Genomic DNA, 20,687 nt, shown 5'->3' with positions numbered 1-20,687 from the left:
CAAGAAAATATATGAAAAAATGTTCCACATCACTGGTCATTCGAGAGATGCAGATGAAAACAACACTGAGATTCCACCTCACCCCACAAAGAATGGCTGCTATTAAGAAATCACACAATAACAAATGTTGGCGGGGTTGTGGGGAGAAAGGAACCCTCCTCTTGCATCCATTTTTATGTTTCTTTTTGTTGTTGAACGTAGGAGTTTCTTTTATATTCTGGATACATAGTCCCTTATCAGATGTATGATGCAAATATTTTCTTCTATTTGTGAGTTGTCTTTTTCACTTCCATGATAGTGTCCTTTGATACAGATGCTTTTAATTGTGATTAAGTCCAATTTATTTTTTTCTCGTTTCTTGTGGTTTTGATTTCATATCTGAGAAACTACTGCTAACTCCAAGGTAATGAAGATTTGTGTTTGTTTTCAGATTGTTATATCGTATATCTAGATGACCCCCCCATAACTTTATGCACTCAAGGGTGGGGATTTTGAGAGGTGACTGGATTGTTGGTGTGTGACTGGAATAGTGCACTGGTGGGTTTATAGCTGGGTGTGCTGTTGGGAGGTGCAGCCTGCTGGAAAGAAGTGGGTCACTGTGGGCATGACCTGGCCTGGTCCTTCTCCCTTGATACCAGCCTTGCTTACTGCCTGCCTTGCTGTGAGCTCTTTTTCCTCTGCCATGCCCTTTTACCATGCCACCCTGCCTTGGAGCCACTTGACTATGGACTGAAACCTCTACACACTGAACTAAAATAAATCCCTCCTTTAATTTGTAGGCATCAGGTATTTTGTCATAGCAATGAGAGAATAAGAAAGACAGATTTTGGTACCTGAGAAATGGGGTCATTTCTGTAACATTACCTAGCCTTGTGGCTCAGGAGCCTTTGAAAATGGCTTTTGGAATGTGGAAACATTTGGAGATGCAGCTGGAGAAGCAGTCCTAGAATGCTAGAAGCCAAGCTTGATGGAAGATTCTGGTCCAAGCTCAGAAGACCAGAATGCCAATATAAATGCAGCTGGTAAGACTAGGCTCAGAAGGTGTCACTTGGGAAGAAGTATTCCAGTGGCAGCTGAACTCCTGGCCATATGTTATTCTCTGGTAGAAAAATGTGTCTGCATTTTGCTCTTGTCCTGAGACTTTGAGGGAGACAGGTTAAGGGCAATGGACTAATTAATCTTGTGGAAGAAATTTCAAGGCTGTCTCATGTTGAGGTGGTGGCATGGATACTGTTGGGAGGCGTTTAACCAGCTGTAACTTGAGAATCAGGTTTTGAGTTTGGCCAGAAAGAAAGCTCCAGTAATATTGTGGTCTCCAAAGACAGAGGAGTGGAGAACTTGATTGTTAAAAAGATTAGCATTAAAAAAACCAAGTACTTTGGAAGAGGGCAATAGAAAACATGGCTTGAGAGTATCACAAGGACTAGCAGGGCTCCATCCTTTGCATCCTCAAAATTATAGAGGTAAAAGACTTTGCTTTGAGAGTCCCAGGACACCATGTTCCAGAATGACAGTGACTAGGGAATTTGTTTCTTGAGATTGGGTTCATAGTGCTCAGCAATACAGGAATGTGACCACTACAGCCAAGAAAGAAGTCTGGCTGCTGCTCCAGCTTGTGGCGAACCATAGTGTTGTCTATATGGTGCTAGTTTAGGCACATGGCAGAAGCATGAGTTGTGGGGTCAGGAAGGCTTCCACCTGGATTTCAGAAAAAGGCCTGGGAAGCCAGGCAGTATGATCCTGAGGAGCAGTATGTGAAGCTGAAAATACAGTGGAGACCCCAGAAGGTTGGAGAAGCTAGGAATGTGGATCATCCTAGGAAAGCTGTAAGGAGTGGGCAAAGTCAGCCAAAGAGAAAAGCTGTGAGAGCTGCAACCACTGGTAGTGCCACAGAAGGACCACCTAAGCCCTTTGGAGTTCACATCTTGCCATGGATTTCCTTGGGTGCTGGACATGGAACTGTGAGTTTTAATGTTTGCATGCTGGATTATGGTCTTGCTTTGGTCTTATTCATTTCTACCTCTCTCCCCCATTTCTGTCTTTTGGAATAGGAATGTTTATCTTGTGGTTCTTTATGTTGGAAGTGTTTAACTTTCATTTTTACAGAGGCTCATAGAGTTTGCCTTAAATCTCAGGGAAATTGGACTTTTCAGCAATGCTGAAACTGCTGTGACTTGGGCAACTCTTACAGATGGACTAATTGCATTTTGGATAAGGAGATGTGAATGAGTCTTTTGGGGACCAAAGTGAATGTTATGGATATATCTATCTATCTATCTGTCTATGTATGTATGTATGTATGTATGTATGTATGTATGTATCTATCTATCTATCTATCTATCGATCTAGCATCTATCTATCTCCATACCTATCTAGATGTCCCCCCAATGCCTCAGGTGTTGGTATTGTGGGTCTTTTGGAAAGTCACTGGATCATGGAAAATGTAAAGTGTTGAGTGCTCCAACTTTTGTTTTTAATTCAATATTGTAATGATTCTTTTGGATCCCTTCCAATTCCATATGAATTTTAGGATCAATCTTCCCAATTCTGCAAAAAGGCCATTGGAATGTTGGTAAACTAATTTTGGCAGTAGTACCACTTTACAGTTTTAAGTCTTCTAACCTGTGAATACAAGATGTCTTCCATTTAGGGTTTTAATTTCTTTCAGCAATGTGTTTTGCATTTTTCAGTGTACAAGTCTTGCATTTCCTTAAATTTACTCTGAAGTGTTTTATTCTTATTACAAATGAAATTAATTTCCTTCTTGAATTTTTGTTAATGTATAGAAATAACTGACTTTTGTGTGTTGAATCTTTGATCCTCTGATATCATCAAAGTTTTAAATTAGCTGTAATTATGTCTTTGAGATTCTTTTGGATTTTTATTATGTAAGATGACACTGTCTGCTGAGACAGTTTTACTTCTAATTAGAATTCCTTTCTTCTTTTTCTTGTCCTAATTTCTCTGGCTAGAAATTCTAGTTTAGTGTTGAACAGCAGTAGGAAAAGAAGGCAATTTCCTGATCTTGGAGGGAAAACTTTCAATCCTTCACCATCAAGTATGTCATTAGCTATGGGTTTTCATGAATGTCTTTTATAAGGTTAAGGAAATTTCCTTCTTTCTAGTTTGCTGATAGTTTTTTCCCCCTCTATGAAAGATTTTGTTAAATAGATGAAATACTTCTGCACCTTAATTATATTATCTGTGGAGTATGATTAATTTTTGTATGTTGAATCATATCTGTATTTCCATGATCTCACTTGGTCATGGTATATAGTCCTTTTAATATGCGGTTGGATTTGACTTGCTAGTATTTGGTAAATTTTTTTCATCTATATTTATAAATGATATTAGTCTGTACTTTTCTTGTCATGTCCTTGTCTAGCTTTGGTATGAAGGTAATGCTAGACCTATATAATGACTTATAAAATGTTCCCTCCTCTTTCATTTTTTGGACTGGTTTAGGATTGGTGTTAATTTCTCATCTGTTTGGTAGACTTGATCAGTCAATCTAATCTTCGACTTCTTTTTTCTAATTACTGATTCAATTTCTTGTTATAGATCTGTTAAGATTTTTATTTCTTCTTGAGTCAGTTTTGGTAACTTGTATGTTTCTAAGAAATTTGTCCCTTTCATCTATATTATCTAATTTGTTGGCAATAATTTTTAATCAGTAGGCTTTTTTAGTTTAGTATGATACAAGATATCTAATATTTATAAATGGAAATGTATGTTTCATTGCATCTACTTTTTCTAAAGCAAAGTGTATTTATATAAAACTATGTAAGATATTTAAATGAGAATTCCCCCAAATATTATATATTATGGAAGCGAAATTTTCTGATGGGATGTGACTATATACACTTTTTTTTTTTTTTTTTTTTTTGTCCTGGTGTGAGGCTTTTTTTCATTTTTTTTTTTTTTTTTTTTTTGGTACCAGGGTTGGAACGCGGGTCCTTGTACTGGAACCACTGAACTAAATCCCTGGCCCTATTATATTTTTATTTTATTTTTGGTTTTTTTGAGACAGGGTCTCACTGTGTAGTTCAGGCTAGTCTCAAACTCATTATGTATCCTAGGCTGGTCTTGAACTCATGGCGATCCTCCTGCCTCAACCTCCAGAGCGTTGGCACTACAGGTGTGTGCCTGGCAGCTATTATAAATTTTATCATTAAAGGGAAGAAACACACTTAATTTTTTTTATTAAAATAAATGATTCCTTAATAAAACAAACCACTCTTTTTCTAGCTGGGGGCAGGAGTTGTAAGAGCGAACATTCCTGAGTCACACTGCCTGCATCTGAACTGGTCTGCAACTTCCTGGCTGTTAACCTCTCTGTTCCTCAGTTCTGTTTACTGTAATATAAAAGGAATAACAATAGAATCTATATTAGAAGATTGTTGTGAGGATTAAGTACACTAGTGCATATAAAAACTTCGTTCCTGTTCCTAGCCTTCAATAGTTATTAGCAAATGTTATTTTTTATGAAGTGGTCATTCATCATGAGGTTAAAATAAAGACCACCTAGACATCTCAATGGATAGTATAATAGTAACTGCCAAAACAGTAACGTGAATATAAGAAAAAGCCACATTTTTTTTTTTTTTTAGATTTATAAAACCTTAGACTGGAGGATAAATGAAAATCTTGGTAAAAGCCATCACTTGAAAAGAAATGGGTTTCTTGAGAGCAGGTGCTATTGCCTGTTACAAAACTGCAGTAGGAGGCCCTTTATCAAGGAGAAAATCCCACATAGGGAAGTACTCTTTGGAGAGGAGAACCAGTTCCTCTAGTTTAACATGAGCCTTTTCTCCACCACAAGACACAGTGAACTACAATGGATAAGGAGCGTTCCAAGGATCAAGCACAGAGTTCAGCTCCTAAAAGAGGTGACGATGTATTGAGGATTCTGCTACTGAAATTTTAATTTCATTTCTTACACCTTTCCTCTTACTTCCCTTCCTCTCACTTCAGCATGGCTGATTGTCAGGAAAATAATTGAATTCATATTTTTAATATAATGTGCATATGAAAGTATTAATACATGGACAAATCACTATCACTATTCTTTCCTTAGTGACCATACCCATTAACTATAGGATTTGTTTTGGGAACAGAAGTACTCACTGTCTTGGGCTCCAAGGTAGAAACATTTCATGTGCATTTAAAAATCAGTTCATTAAAAAAAGATTTAAAAAATTCTAAAAACACATATGTTACCTAATATAAAATATTAACACATTCACTATAACACTATATTTTAAAAGATGGTGATGTAGTTTATATTCATTTTATAATTAAGATATAAGTTAATGAGTTATACCATAAAGGACTTTTCACAAAATGTTCCTGCCCAGTGCATGTTTTGGAAAGATTTGACAATTAATTGAAGAGTACTAACATTCACATATGTAATTAGAGTTTACAAATGTACAAAACTTTAGGTAACAAACACTTTAAACTTAGTTTTCAAACATTCAATTCGCCCATTCCCCCAAAAGTATCTGATTATAAAGAAGCACAATGAATTACTAATTGTGGAAACCATAAAAACAAGGCAGGGGAAGCAAACAGATTTGAGAACATAAATGACTACCTAAATAATTTTTTCAATTGTAAGAGAGAAAAAAATCGTAACAGCTTTTGTAATATAAAAGCAAATTCATATAATTAAATAGGTGAACATTATAGAATATATGACATGTATTTTCTCTACATAAATTGCACATGTTAAATTTAATGTAAAACATTATGTTTCAATTTTAGGTGAAGAAAAATATACATGTAGTTCTTGGTGACTCTAGATATAATGGAATGAATATTTAAATAGGCCTGAAAAATCACATCAAGTATTTATTTGGTCACTGTTGTTTTAATGCTTTAGTGTTTTTCTTCATTTACTGGACTAAGCCAATTTTAGAAAGAAAATACACAACACCAAAGCATATGCAATGTAGCTTTTTCTGAAAAATTAAATAGTATATCTTTGTTATTGAGATAGTGATTGTGATTAAACAAAAATTACAGCAACTCATGTATAGTAAACTTACAGTACAGTATTTTAAAAGTTTTATGTGCTATGTCTACACTGTAATAAAATAAATCTGGGTAGTGGGAGTAAAATGTGTTTGTAAATGAAATAAATTCCTGGTTAGCACTGGATCCTGTTCTGACCAATGGATTTGTCCTCATATTTTATACCAGAAACATGTTCACGATTTACCAGCTGTAGTCCTGATTTATTAAGGAATGAAAGTATTTGATCCTGGTCCATCTACTCCATCCTCCCTTGGTTTAACATCTTCACTGTGAGATGAGGCACTTTGTGCCCAGGAATGTGGGATTGCATGTCTGCTGAATATTTATCCACTGATAGTAGAACATTTGAACTAAATTAATAAAAGACAGGGTTTCTTCACTTAAAAACCAATGCATATAAATGTAAAATTATAATTTTACAGTCACAACACAAGTTCCAGCTCTTCCTAGGCACAGTGGAGCAACCTAAAAAGAAACACAGAGAAATATGTGTTGGATTTGGGTTAAAATGTCAACAATACTACACCTGTTGGTGAAATATTGAAATACTCTGTATTTGTTGACAAGGACCTGCTCCTCTAACTTTTGCCCCATTCCTATTGTTGGCCTGGTCCCTTATCCAACCTCTACTATTGATGTCAAAGTTTTATAGACTCAATTGTTCTGTGTATATTATATAGGATTAACGCCTCTTTAAAAATGACTTTTTTAATGGCTTAGGAACTACTTTATATGAAACACAAACTTTTGGTCAAAATACTGCATAATATGAATATTAAAAAATGCTTAAACTTTGTGACTAATATAAAATATAAAATATCATAAAAGTATTATGTAGAGGGGGCCTCTAAAGAGCATACACAAAATACTGCATGCCTAGGGATCTCAAATAAATCCTCCATGTGCATGGCTGAAATGGTAAATCCATTCTACTGCTCTTCAGCAGAGCAAATAAAGAATAAATATGAGTCATCTAAATCTCTAGGAGTTGAAATTAACCCAGTGAATGAGCTCTCTGACTGTGAGGTGGGGTGATGGGGACTAGGGACATGAATATCACTTTATGGTAAGTTTTATACTTACTGTCTTTTAAAAAACATATCCTAGACACTAGACAATTCATAGTCAAAATGTGTGAACAAGAAAAGCTTTTGAAGTACTCTGAAAACAGGTAAGAATTTGTATATTTGACTAGATAGAGTTAAAAGTTGGAGGTGGAGGTGACTAATGCAAAATACTAAAAGTTTGTTTTCTTATGAATATTGTTATGTAACAAAGTGTTTCTATCAAATTTATAATACTAAAATAACTTCATCAGTTTGACCCAATCCCTAACCCCTTCACCAATGAGTGAATTGTAAGAACAGATCTGGCTTCAACTGTATAAGAATTCTCAGTTGTTTCCCACTGAATCAGTTATCTCATCATTGTTACATGTCTATGAAAAAATCAAGCTAGCTATTTTAAAACCATATCTATTTATAGTACTATAGAGGTAACTTCTACCTAACTAATTTAAATAAAAATGTTAGTTTGTAATTAGCAGCTTTTCTCAAAATACCCAAGTCTCTACACTGTGAATAGATAATATGACAACTAGCTAGAATGTTTAGAGAATCTATTAAATGCAGTGCAGTCATGCTTATAGTCAAGGCTGGTAGCAGGGGTGGGTGGTGGCTTAAGAATTTATAATCTTATTTCAGCCCCACAGGAACACTCTCTTATCCATATATTAGAACCTGAAAAGAAAACATTTATTTTTCAGATACTATGGTTACAAGTAAATTCCTTAAAATAATAATTAGAGGGGGCATGTAAACAAAATAGCTGTATAGTCAAAGATTACTGATTTTGATACTGAGTGATTTAACACAAAGTATTATCTGTAAAAACAAGCCTCAAATACTGGCCAATGGAGTTTCTAATAACTGGTCTAGTGGCTTAAATGAAATAATCTCAGAAAAAGATATTCTTCTATTTCTAGCTTCTTGACTGTCATTCACATTTCTGGGAGACTGATCATAGGTAATCACAAAATTAACTAATGAAATCCTGTGGCATAATTCATGTACTCAATCTTATCCCTTATGCCCTCTACCAAGTGATGCCACTTAATTAAGAAATAAGTTCACGGTCACGGAATCTAAGGCCTTTCTTTCTATCCTTCGCTTCACTTAACAATTCTGTGCACTTTCCATACTCATATTCTCATCTTTTCCTCAAGCCTTGGAGTAAGTCTGACCAGGTAAGGATGATGACCAGTCTTTGATCTCAGTTTTGTTTCCCAGCCTGCTTTCAGGAAGATGCTCTTTGGTTTTGCTTGTTCTTTCTAGCATGTGGAATCTGTTTCTACTTTCTTGCTATCTTTATTGTGGGGAAAAAAAATCCTACACTCATAATTCTACCCTTTACTTGCTACATAACCTTGGGTTAGCTATGCTGTGTGTCTTAGATTCCTCATCCTGTACAGTGGGGAAAGTAATCATATTTAACCTTATTGGATTGTATGTAGATTAAATAAATTCTTAAATGTAAAGTGCTTGGAACAGAGTATAGGAAATAAAATGTGCATAATATCAACTATCAACATCATCTTAAAATTTAATGCTCCCCAACTCCCACATTTTATTCTTCTCTTTACTTTTTAAACTGTGTGGTGCTTCCTGTTTCTATCAGATTCTTTAAGGGTCCCACAACTTGATGAATCATAGATTATCTTCATTCTTCCTTCTACTGTTGAAATACCCTCTTCCTTGTAAATACTCCATGCTGCTGCTGACTTCTAAGAACCATTCTGATCACACTCGTGCTGTTTTCTTCAGAGGCTACACGCAATCCAACCAAGAAGTATGAGTATATGAAGAGTAGCTGACAGAATGCAGTAGTATCCTGAGAAAATATCTATATCTAACAGTTCAAGCCTTGCAACTGAGCCTTTTTAAAAAAATTAATTTTATTGGTACATTTTAGGTATACAATATAATGACATTCATCGTTGAAAATTTGTACCTTTGCATAATGTCTTGATTCTTTTTTCCCCATTCCTCTGTCCTCCCTTCAATCCTTTGGTACATTTTAGGTATACAATATAATGACATTCATCGTTGAAAATTTGTACCTTTGCATAATCTGTCTTGATTCTTTTTTCCCCATTCCTCTGTCCTCCCTTCAATCCCTCTACCTCTCCCTATTTACTTGTTTACAAAGACTTTGTTTCCATTTTTTCATTTTCTCATATTAATTCCATTCCCTTCTTTCCTTTTCCCTATTCCTTCCACTTCCCCTTTCCCATTGCCCCTTTTCTTCCTGGTTCACATTATCTAGTATATCTTTTAGTCCTTATTTACACTTTCAGTTTCTCGCAACAGAGAAACTACTTGGTATTTACACACGTGTCCTATTTATTTCACTTAAGAGTATGGCCTCAATGTGCTTCCATTTAACTATAAATGTCTCTAATTTCTCATTCTTAATGGCTGAGTAGTATTCCATTTCATTAAAATTTTTTTTCTTTATCCAGTCTCCAGTTGATGGACAATTTAGCTGTTTCCAAGTTTTAGCTATTACAAACCATGCCACTATAAGCTGGGTACACAAATATCGCTGTGGTATAATTCTTTTAATTCTTTGGTGAAGATACCTAGAAGGGGAATAGCTGGGTCAAATGGGGACTTTCAATCCTAGTTCTTTGAGGTATTTCCATACTGATTTCCACAGTGGTTGTATCAGTCCACACTCCCATCAGCAGTGGAGAAGGGTTACTTTTTCCTCACAGCCCTGCCAGCATTTGTTATTGGTTAATTTCATGACAGCAGCCATTCTTTATGGGGTGAGATGGAATCTCAGTAGTGTTTTCATTTGCATAACTTGAATGACCAGTGATGTTTAACATTTTTTCCTATGTTTATTTGCTATTTCTACTTCTTTATCTAAGAAATGTATGTTCATTTCAGATGCCCATTGTTGGAATGAGTCTTTAAATTTGGGAAGTCTGATTTTTTAAATGTTCCATATATATTCTAGATAGTAGACCTCTGAGGAACAGCTGGTGAAATTTTTCCCCCCACATCATGGGTTGTCTCTTCATACTGTTGGTGGTTTCTCTTGCTGTGTACAAGCTTTTTAATAAGAAAAGATCCCACTTGTTGATTGCTTGTGCTAGTTCATGTGCAACTGAGTTTTTGCTCAAAAAATCTTTTCCTATACCAATGTCTTCAAGAGTTCTACCTACCTCTCTTTCAGCTGGTTTAGTGTTTAATATTTAGATCTTTAATCCATTTTGATTTTAGTTTAGTGCATGATGAGAGATATAGGTCCAGTTTTAATCTTTGGCAAGTGGAAGTCCAATTTTTCCACCATTTATTAAAAGCACCATTTATTAAAAGGCTATCTTTCCTTCAGTGAGGGTATTTGGCTCCTTTGTCAAAGATGAGGTGGCTGAGTGTGTCTGGAGTTGTTTCTGCTCTTCTAATCAGTTTCACCAGTCCTCAGGTCTATTTATTTACCAGTACCATGCTGTTTTTATCACAGTATATTTGTAGTGAAGTTTTAAGTTGGGGATTGTGATACCCCCCTTACCTTGTCTTTATTGCCTAGAATTCTTCTGCTATTCTTGGTCTCTTCTTGTTCCAAATGAATTTTTGGATCATTTTCTCAAGGTCTGCAAATTGGTACGCTGTAATTGGGATTGCACTGAATCTATACAGCAGTTTTGGAAGTATGACCATTTTCACTATGTTGATTCTTCCTACTGAAGAGCAAGGGATGTCTTTCCATTTTCTTATATCATCTTTGATCTCTTTTTTTTTTCAGAGTGCTATAGTTTTTAGAGTAGAGGTCTTTGATTTCTTTTTGTTAGGTTGATTCTTAGGTACTTCAAATTTTTGGATGCTACTATGAAAAAAAATTGTTTGCCTCATTTCTCAGTGGGTCTGTTGTTCATGTACAGGAAAGCTATTGATTTTTGTGTTGACCTTATACAAAGATACTTTATTGAATTTGATTATTAAGACTAGAAGACTTTTGGTGGAGTTCTTGGAGTCTTTTAAATAAGAGTATTATGTCATCTGCAAATAATGACAATTTCCTATCTTTATTTTTAAATTTCTTTCTGTCTAATTGCTGTGGCTAAGGTGTCCAAAACTATATTGAACAGGAGTGGTGATAGTGGGCATCCTTGTCTTGTTCCTGATTTTAGTGTGAAGGACTTTAGTTTTTGACCATTTAGTATGATATTGGCTCTCGGTTTTTCATAGATGACTTTTATCACATTGAGGTAGAAAACCGTCTATTCCAATTTTTTGTAGGGTCATCATGAATGCCTGTTGGGATTTTGTTGAATGCTTCTTCTGCATCTATTGAGATGATCATGTTTTCTGTCCTTGGCTCTATTAAAATAGTGTATTACATTTATTGATTTGCATATGTTGAAGCATCCCTGCATCCCTGGGATGAATCCGATTTTGTCAGGGTGTATGATCTTCTTGATAATCTTCTGATTTCTATTTGTCAGTATCTTCTTGAGGACTTTTGCATCTATGTTCACTAGTGAGATTGGCCTATAGCTCTGATGCTTGTTTCGAGGAATGAATTTGGGAGTGTTGCTTCCCTTTCAATTTCACTGAAAAATTTAAACAGTAGTGGCAGTAGTTCTTCCCTAAATGTCTTGTAGAATTGCCCAGTGAAGCCATCAGGCCTGGGCTTTTCTTAATTGGTAAGTTTTTAATTATGTTTTCAAATTAATTGATTGAAATTGGGTTGTTTAGAATTTTTAGGTCTTCTTTGTTCAACTTTTGTAATTCATATGTATCTAGAAACCTGTCTATTTCTTCTGTGTTTTCCATCTTATTGATGTACAGGTTTTCGAAGTAGGTACTGATGTTCCTCTGGATTTCTGCTTTTTAATTTCACCCTTTTCATTCCTAACTGTATGGATTTGGGCCTTTTCTTGATGAGGATGGCTAAGGGTTTGTCAATTCTGTTTATTCTTTTGAAGAACCAACTCTTGGCTTCATTGATTCTTTGTATCATTCTTAGTCTCCATTGCATTGATTTATGCTCTGATATTTATAACTTCCTCCCTTGTATGAGCTTTGGGTTTGACCTGGTTCTTTCCTAGAAGCTTGAAGTTGCATCAAATTGTTTAAATGAGCTCACTCTGTTTCCCTATTATAAATATTCACTGCTATGAGTTTCCCTAAATGCTTTTCTTGTGTCCCATAGATTCCGATATGTTGTACTGACATTGTCATTTAATTGTAGAAACTGCCTGATTTCTTCTTGAATCTCCTCTGTGACCCACTGGTTATTCAGAAGTGTGTTGTTCAATTTCCATGTGTTTATGAGATTCTTCCAGTTTCTTTTGCTATTGATCTCCAATTTCATCCCACTATGGTCTGATAACATACAGGGGATAACTTTCAATTCCTTTGCATTTAAATATGTTCTATAAGCGAGTGTGTGGTCTATTTTGGAGAATGACTTGTGCAGCTGAGAAGAATGTATATTCTGATTTTGTGGGATACAACACTGTAAACATCTACTAATTTGGTAAAAAATTGGATTGAGTTCAAGTATTTCACTGTTTTTGTCTCATTGATCTATTTGTGACAGTGTGGTATTGAGGTCTCCCACTACTACTATATTAGTGCTTGATTTTTCATGTCTGTATTTGTTTTATACAGTTGGGTGCACTAGTGTTTGGTGCATATATATTTATGATCTCTTCCTCTTGGATTGTTCCCAAGGATGTAGTGCCCTTATCTCTCTTAATCAGTGTTGGTCTGAAATCCATCTGATTAGAGGTTAGCTACTCCTGATTCTTTTCAGATTCCTGTCACATGGAGTGTCATTTTCCACCTTTTGGTTTCAGTCTATGCGTTTCTTTTTGAATTGTATTTCTTATATGCAGCATATTGTTGGATCTTGCTTCCTGACCCATTCTGCCAGCCTATGTCTTTTGATTGGTGAATTGAGACCATTAACATTGATAGTTATAACTGATATGTACTGATTTATCCTTGTCATGACTTTTTCATTGGATTTTCCCCTTTTGTGTTTAATTTCTTATCATGCTTGATAGATTTATTCTACTGGACTTCCTGGGGTTGTGATCCTATCTTTTCCTAGGATATTGTTTAAATTTTTTTGGTGTGCTGGTTTGGTATTCATGAACCTTCTCAGGTGCTCTTTGTCATGAAAGTATCTTATTTCTCCATCATTTTTAAGGGTTTTACAGGGTACATCAATCTAGGTTGGAGGTTGTTTTCCTTTAGGGCTTGAAATACTTAAGTCCAAGCTCTTCTTGCCTTTAGGATTTGTGTTGAGAAGCCTACCATGGTTCTGATGGGCATTCCTTTGTATGTGATGTTTCTTTTCTCTAACTGCTTGTAGAATTTTGTGCTTCTGTTGGGTTTCTAGAATCTTAATCATTATATGCCTATGTGTAGATTTTTTTTGATCATGGCTAGTTGGGAGTTCTACATGCCTCACTTATCTGTATGTCAAGTCCTTTTCCCCTACTTGGGAAGTTTTCTGCCATTACTGCTGTGAACATTTTTTTTTAAATGTCATCTGCACTGTCCTGTTTCTTCACTGACTGATTAATCTTATGTTAGTCTTCTTTGCATCATCTAGCAGCTGCTGGATTGATTTCTTGTGGTCCCTTACTATTTTTAAGAATTTTTTCTTCTGTTTACTAATTGCAATCCCTTCGTATATTTGAAATTCTGTCCTCGCATTGGCTCATTCTGCTGCATAAACTTTTGATGGAGTTTTTAATCTTCTGGAAATCTGTTTGCATCTGTTTTATGGATTCCATTTGTTTCCTATGTTGGGATTCCATCATGTTCCTCAGCTCTTCTATTTTTTAAAAAAAAATCTCTGTCTGCTCTAGATTAACCATGTTTTATGGGCACAATCTCTGTTGTTAGCTGAGAAATTATTTCTTTTTTAAAAAATTTAATTTATTGGTACATTCCAGGTAGACAGTACAGTTACATTCATTACCAGGTATTTCCTCCCCCCCTTCAAACACTTTAATTCCATTTTTACATTTTCTCATATTTTTTTTCTTTTCCCTTGTTCCCCTTTCCATATCCTTCTCACTGTCCCTACAGCTTTGGTCCTTTTCTTCCTATTTGCTAAGTGTCCCATTAGGATCTTGAGTACTATTTTAGTTTCTCACACCAGAGATACTATTTGGTATTTGCATATGTGTGCCTTATTTATTTCACTAATAAGTATATCCTCTAAATGTACCCATTTAACTATGAATGAATCTACTTTCTCATTCCTTATGGCTGAGTAGTATTCCATTCTGTAGAAAAACCATATCTTCTTTATCCAGTTTCCAAGTTTTAGCTATTACAAACTGTGCTGCTATAAACATGGGTGCACATATATCACTGTGGTATGATTCTTTCACTTCTTTTGGAAAGATACCCAACAGAGGGATGGCTGGGTCAAATGGAACCTCTAATCCTAGTTCTCTGAGGTATCTCCATATTGACTTCCATAGTGGTTGCACCAGTCTGCACTCACAATGGAGAAGAGTTCCTTTCTCCCCACAACCACGCCAACATTTGTTATTGTGTGATTTCTTGATAGCAGCCATTCTTTGTGGGGTGAGGTGAAATCTCAGTGTTGTTTTCTTCTGCATCTCTCGAATGACCAGTGATGTGGAACATTTTTTCATATATTTACTTGCTGCTTTTATTTCTTTGTCTGAGAAATGTCTGTTCATTTCAGATGCCCACTTTAGAATTGGGTCTTTACATTTGGGGGGGCTGGTTGTTTTGAGTTCTTTATATATTTTAGATAATAGTCCTTTGTCTGAGGAGCAGCTGGTAAAAAGTTTTTCCTACATTGTAGGTTGTGTTTTTAGTTCTGTTGGTGGTTTCTTTTGCAGTGCATAAGCGTTTTAATAAGATGAGATCCCAGTTGTTGATTCTTTCTGCTAGTTCCGTGCTACTGAGGATTTGTTCATAAAGTCTTTTCCTATGCCAATGTCTTGCAGAGTTCTGCCTAACTTATCTTCAAGCAAGTTTAGTGTTTTTGTTTTTATGTTTAGGTCTTTAATCCACTTGGAGTTTAATTTAGTGCATGGTGAAAGATAAGGGTCTACTTTTAATCTTTTGCTGATTGAGATCCAGTTTTTCCAACACCATTTATTAAAGAGGCTATCTTTCCTCCACTGAGGATGGTCAGCTCCTTTGTCAAAGATGAGGTAGCTGAGTGCATCTGGAGTTGTTTTTGTGTCTTACAATCTGTTCCACTGATCCTCAGGTCTGCTTCTTTGCCAGTACCACGCTGTTTTTATCACAGTAGCTTTGTAGTATAGTTTCAAATTGGGAATTGTTATACCCGCTGCCATGTGTCTGCTGCCTAGTATTGCTTTTGCTATTCTAGGTCTCTTCTGGTTCCAAATGAATTTTAGGATTCTTCTTTCTAGTTCTGTGAAGTATAGTGTTGGAATTTCAATTAGTATTGCATTGAATCTGTATAGCAGTTTTGATAGTATGACCATTTTCACTATGTTGATTCTTCCTACCCAGGAGCAGGGGACATCTTTCCATTTTCTTAAATCCTCCTTGATCTCTTTTTTCAGAGTGCTATAGTTTTCAGTGTAGAGGTCTTTTGCTTCTTTTGTTAGGTTGATTCCCAGATACTTCATTTTTTTGGGTACTATTGTGAAAGGAATTGTTTCCCTAATTTCTTTCTCAGTGAGTCTGTTATTTGTGTACAAGAAGGCTATTGATTTTTGGGTGTTCACCTTGTATGCAGCTACTCTGCCAAAAGCTACTAAGTTGAGAAGTCTTTTGGTGGAGTTTCTTGGGTCTTCAATGTAGAGTATCATATCATCAGCAAATAATGACAGTTTAACTTCTTCCTTTCCTATCTTTATTGCTTTCATTTCTTTCTCTTGTCTAATTGCTATGGCTAATGTTTCCAGAACTATATCGAAGAGGAGTGGTGATAGTGGGCATCCTTGTCTTGTTCCTGATTTCAACGTGAAGGTTTTCAGTTCTTGTCCATTTAATATGATGTTGGCTGTTGGTTTTTCATAGATAGACTTTATTAAGTTGAGACATAGACCATCTATTCCAATTTTTTGCAGGGTTTTTATCATGAATGGGTGTTGAATTTTGTCAAATGCTTTTTCTGCATCTATTGAGAGGATCATGTGGTTGTCCTTGACTTTGTTATTATAGTGTATTACATCAGTTGATTTACATATGTTGAACCATCCTTGCATCCCTGGAATAAATCCGACTTGGTTGGGATGAATGATCTTCTTGATGATCCTCTGTATTCTGTTTGCTAGTATCTTATTAAGGATTTTTGGATCTATATTCATTAAGGAGATTTGTCTGTAGTCCTCTTTTTACTTGTGTCTTTTGCTGGTTTGGGAATCAAAGTGATACTTGCTTGGAAATATTGCTTCCTTTCAATTTCGTTGACAAGTCTGAAGAGTAATGGCAATAGATCTTCTCTAAATGTCTTGTAAAATTCAGCAGTGAATCCATCAGGACCTGGGCTTTTCTTTGTTGGTAAGTTTTTAATTACATTTTCAATTTCACTGATTGTGAATGGGGTGTTTAAAATGTTTTTATCTTCTTTGTTCAACTTTGGTAATTCATAGGTATCTAGAAATCTGTCCATTTCTTCTGTGTTTTCCATTTTATTAGAGTACAGTTTCTCATAGTATGTATTGATGATCCTCTGGATTTCTGTTGGATCTGTTGTGACTTTGCCTTTTTCATTCCTGATTGCATGGATCTGAGCCTTTTCTTTCCTTTTTTTGATAAGGTTTGCTAAGGGTTTATCGATTTTATTTAGTCTTAAAAAACCAACTCTTTGATTCATTTTTGTATCATTTTCTTAGTTTCCATTGCATTGATTTCTGCTCTTATCTTTATAATTTCCTCTCTTGTTCGAGCTTTGGGTTTTTCTTGCTCTTGTTTTTCTAGGAGTCTAAGAGTCATCGTTAGGTTGTTTATTTGAGCTTGCTCTGTTTTCCTAATGTGGGCATTCAGTGCTATGAATTTTCCATGTAGAACTGCTTTCATTGTGTCCCATAGATTCCTGTATGTTGTATTGGCATTCTCATTTATTTGTAAAAACTGTCTGATTTCTTCTTGGATTTCTTCTGTGATCCACTGATTGTTCAGGAGAGTGTTGTTCAATTTCCATGTGTTTGTGAAGTTCCTACAGTTTCTCATGCTATTGATATCCAACTTTATTGCATTGTGATCTGATAATATACAGGAAACAACTTCAATTCTTTTGCATTTAGTTAAACCTGTTTTGTGAGCTAGTATGTGATCTATCTTGGAGAATGACCCATGTGGAGCTGAAAAGAATGTATATTCTGATTTTGTGGGGTGAAATACTCTATAGACGTCTAATAAGTCCATGTGTTCAAGAGCTTGGTTCAGTTCTACTATTTCATTGTTGTTTTGCCTAGATGATCTGTCTATTTTTGATAGTGGGGTATTCAGATCCCCCACTACAATTGTATTAGTGGTTATTTGGTTTTTCATGATACTTAATACTCTTTTTATATAGTTGGGGACATTTATATTTGGTGCATATATGTTTATGATTGTCATTTCTTCCTCTTGAATTGTTCCCTTTACAAGGATGTAGTGGCCTTCTTTGTCTCTCTTAATGAGTTTTGGTTGAAATTTGCTTTGTCTGCAAATAAGATTGCTACCCCTGCTTTTTTCTGTGCTCTTGTTGCATGGAGAATTGTTTTACATCCTTTTACTTTTAGTCTATGGGCTTCTTTTTACACTAAGTGTGTTTCTTGCATACAACATATCGTTGGATTTTGCTTCTTAATCCATTCTGCCAATCTATTTCTCTTGATTGGTGAATTGAGACCACTGACATTGATAGTTAAAACTGATATGTACTGACTTATTATTGTCATGTTTTTGTCCTTTTGTTGACTCTATTTTTTGTCCTCTCTTTTTAGTTTCTAGCCTTGGCTATTTGATTTGCTCTGTTGGACCTCCTGGTGTTGTGATCTTCATTGTCTTTTTTCTAGAATATTGTTTAAAATTCTTAGTAGTGCGTGTTTAGTATTCATGAAGTTTCTCAAGTGTTCTTTGTTGTGGAAGTATCTTATTTCTCCATCCATTTTGAAAGAGAGTTTTGCAGGCTACATCAGTCTTCGTTGTAGGTTGTTTGCTTTTAGGATTTGAAATACCTCACTCCAGGCTCTCCTTGACCTGAGGGTTTGTGTTGAAAAGTCTGCTGTGATTCTGATGGGCTTTCCTTTGCATGTGATTTGTTTCTTTTCTCTTACTGCTTGTAGTATTTTGTTCTTCTGTTGGGTTTCTAGGATCTTGATTATTATATGTCTAGGTGTAGATTTTTTTTTGATCGTGGCTAGTTGGTGTCCTATATGCCTTGCTTATCTGTATGTCTAATTCTTCCCCTCTGTTTGGGAAGTTTTCAGTCATTAATTCTGTGAACAGCTTTATTAAGTCATTTGCATTTTCTCCTGGTACTTCATAGATTCCTATCAGTCTTACATTATTCTTTTTTGCATCATCTAGGAGTTGTTGGATAGATTTCTCATGCTCCCTGACTGTTTTTAAGAGACCTCTCTTTTCATGGTCACTGTCTGCTATCATATCTTTTATATCTGAGATCCTATCCTCACAATCTTCTATTCTGTTATGTATGCTTTCAATAGAGTTTTTAATCTCTTGGATGTCTGTTTGAATCTGTTTAATGGATTCCATTTCTTTCCTATGTTGGGTATTCATTGCTTCCATTTCTTTCTTATTCTGGGCCTTCATGGTTTCTATTATGTTTCCAAGCTCATCTATTTTTTTGTCAGTTTCTGTTCTGGATTCTCGAATCATGTCTTTCATTTTGCTCACCATCTCTATGGTTAACTGGGAAATAATTTCTGTTTTGAATTTTTCTAGAGCTTGATTGATTAGTTTTTTTACTTCATGTGTTGTGAGTTCTGAGTGTCCTGAAGTTTCACTATCTGATTTTTCATCCTCCTTTGCCCTACTGTTTGCCATTGGTGGACTGGAAGTCGGTCTTTGTGGCTTGCTTAAGTGTTTTCTCATCTTTATTTTTGCTGTTGGGTTGACCTTGATTGAATCTCTGGGTCATTAAATCTTCCTGATATCGTTGCGTCCCAGCCTTTGATTCTCTAATGACTTCTTATTTTCATAATTGAGCAAACAACTCATCAAATCAATCCCTATCCTTTATCTCTATCGATAAAATTAGAAACATAATAGGATTAATCACCACCCTTTATAGCCTGCCATGCCTCTGCAGAGTGTGTCCTAGGACTGGCTCAGTCAAGGGATCTAATAGTGTGGGGGGGCTACCCTCCTACCACTGTGTCTGAGCCAATTAGTGGTGCCTGCTGGAAATGGTGCGGCTCCAGAGGAGGCCGCGCAGGAGACAGGGCTCTGAGTCCAAGCCGGGGCGATGATGTTAAACTCACCCGACTGGTGTTAGTTGTAGCCAATCACTCAGTGCCTGCTGGAAACGGTGCAGCTCCAGTGGAGAAATTATTTCTGCTTTCATTTTTTCTAGATTCTCTTTCATTGCCAGTTTTGGAAGTCCAGGTGGTTGAGAATCGGGTTGTTCCACCTCATTTCCCTTTGGGGATGCCTTAGGTGATGTGGAAGTCTGATTTTGAGATTTGTTTAATGTTTTTTCATTTCAACAGACACTGCCTACTGTGCCTTTGCTGAGGCAACTTTTTGCTCATCTAGTGGTCTCCACTTTTCAGCAAGCCACTAAGCGGTCTTTTCTCTGCTGCTCACCAGTGCACCAATTCCTGGGTTCTCAATGGTTGCCTTCTGGAAACATGAGCTGACCTGTTCTCTGGTTGGACTACTGGCTGGGGCCTGTCTCCCTAGGTAGCTGTTGTCTGGCAGGGCCTTTGGCTCAGGGCAGTGTACCCAAGTCCCTGGTGTCTGAGCAGGCTCCTGGCTAGGGTCTCTGCCTTCTTACTGATGGTAACAGGGTGAGCCACTGGCTGTTGCTCATGTGCAGCACTTTTCCAGGCTGGCCTTTGGCTTGGGCCTGTGTGCCGAAGCAGTAGGGGCCAGGGCAGGGCCCTTGCTGGACCTGCCTGAAGCCACACTCTTCAGGTCCATACTGTTGCTCATTGGGATCTGCACACACTTACTGTTGGTATTGGGGTGAACCTCTAGATGTTGGTTGTGTGCCTGTGTAGCTCTGTTCTAGGAAGCCCTTTGGGTTCAGGGCTGGGCCCTGGGGGGGAGCAGGCTGCAGCCTCACTGGTCACTTGCAACTGAGACAGCCTTGTAAATGTTTTCTCTTTTATCCAGCTTTCACTTCCCTGCACCTGACCCAACTCACTGAAAACTCTCTTGAGTGAAATCTCTGCTGGCTTCTCCTTACCAGATTCTCTAGCTTCACAGGTCTCCATTCTGACCCCAACTTTTCCCTCTGAGAACTCTTCTCAAGAATGGATCCTAGGCCAGGCGTGGTGGCGCACGCCTGTAATCCCAGCACTTGGGAGACTGAGGCAGAAGGATCGCTGTGAGTACGAGACCATCCTGGGCTACACAGTGAGTTCCAGGTCAGTCTCAACTATATAGTGAGACCCTGTCTCAAAAAACCAAAAAAACAAAATA

General features: G+C 36.5%; 1 protein-coding gene across 1 annotated transcript in view; it reads right to left on the bottom strand.

Moving 5' to 3' along the window:
- Nucleotides 1-5,269: 5,269 nt before the first annotated feature.
- Nucleotides 5,270-20,687, bottom strand: part of Klhl5 (kelch like family member 5) — a 61,682-nt gene continuing 46,264 nt past the window's right edge. The window contains exon 11 of the mRNA XM_010625105.3: nt 5,270-6,504. Within this exon, the coding sequence (XP_010623407.2) occupies nt 6,448-6,504 (57 nt within the window). The 3' untranslated portion in view covers nt 5,270-6,447. The remainder of the gene's footprint in view (nt 6,505-20,687) is intronic.

Source organism: Fukomys damarensis, unplaced genomic scaffold, assembly GCF_012274545.1.
Source record: "Fukomys damarensis isolate Sample0158 unplaced genomic scaffold, DMR_v1.0_HiC HiC_scaffold_35, whole genome shotgun sequence".
Classification (NCBI taxonomy): Eukaryota; Metazoa; Chordata; class Mammalia; order Rodentia; family Bathyergidae; genus Fukomys; species Fukomys damarensis.
This window is presented reverse-complemented; position numbering and strand designations above follow the sequence as displayed.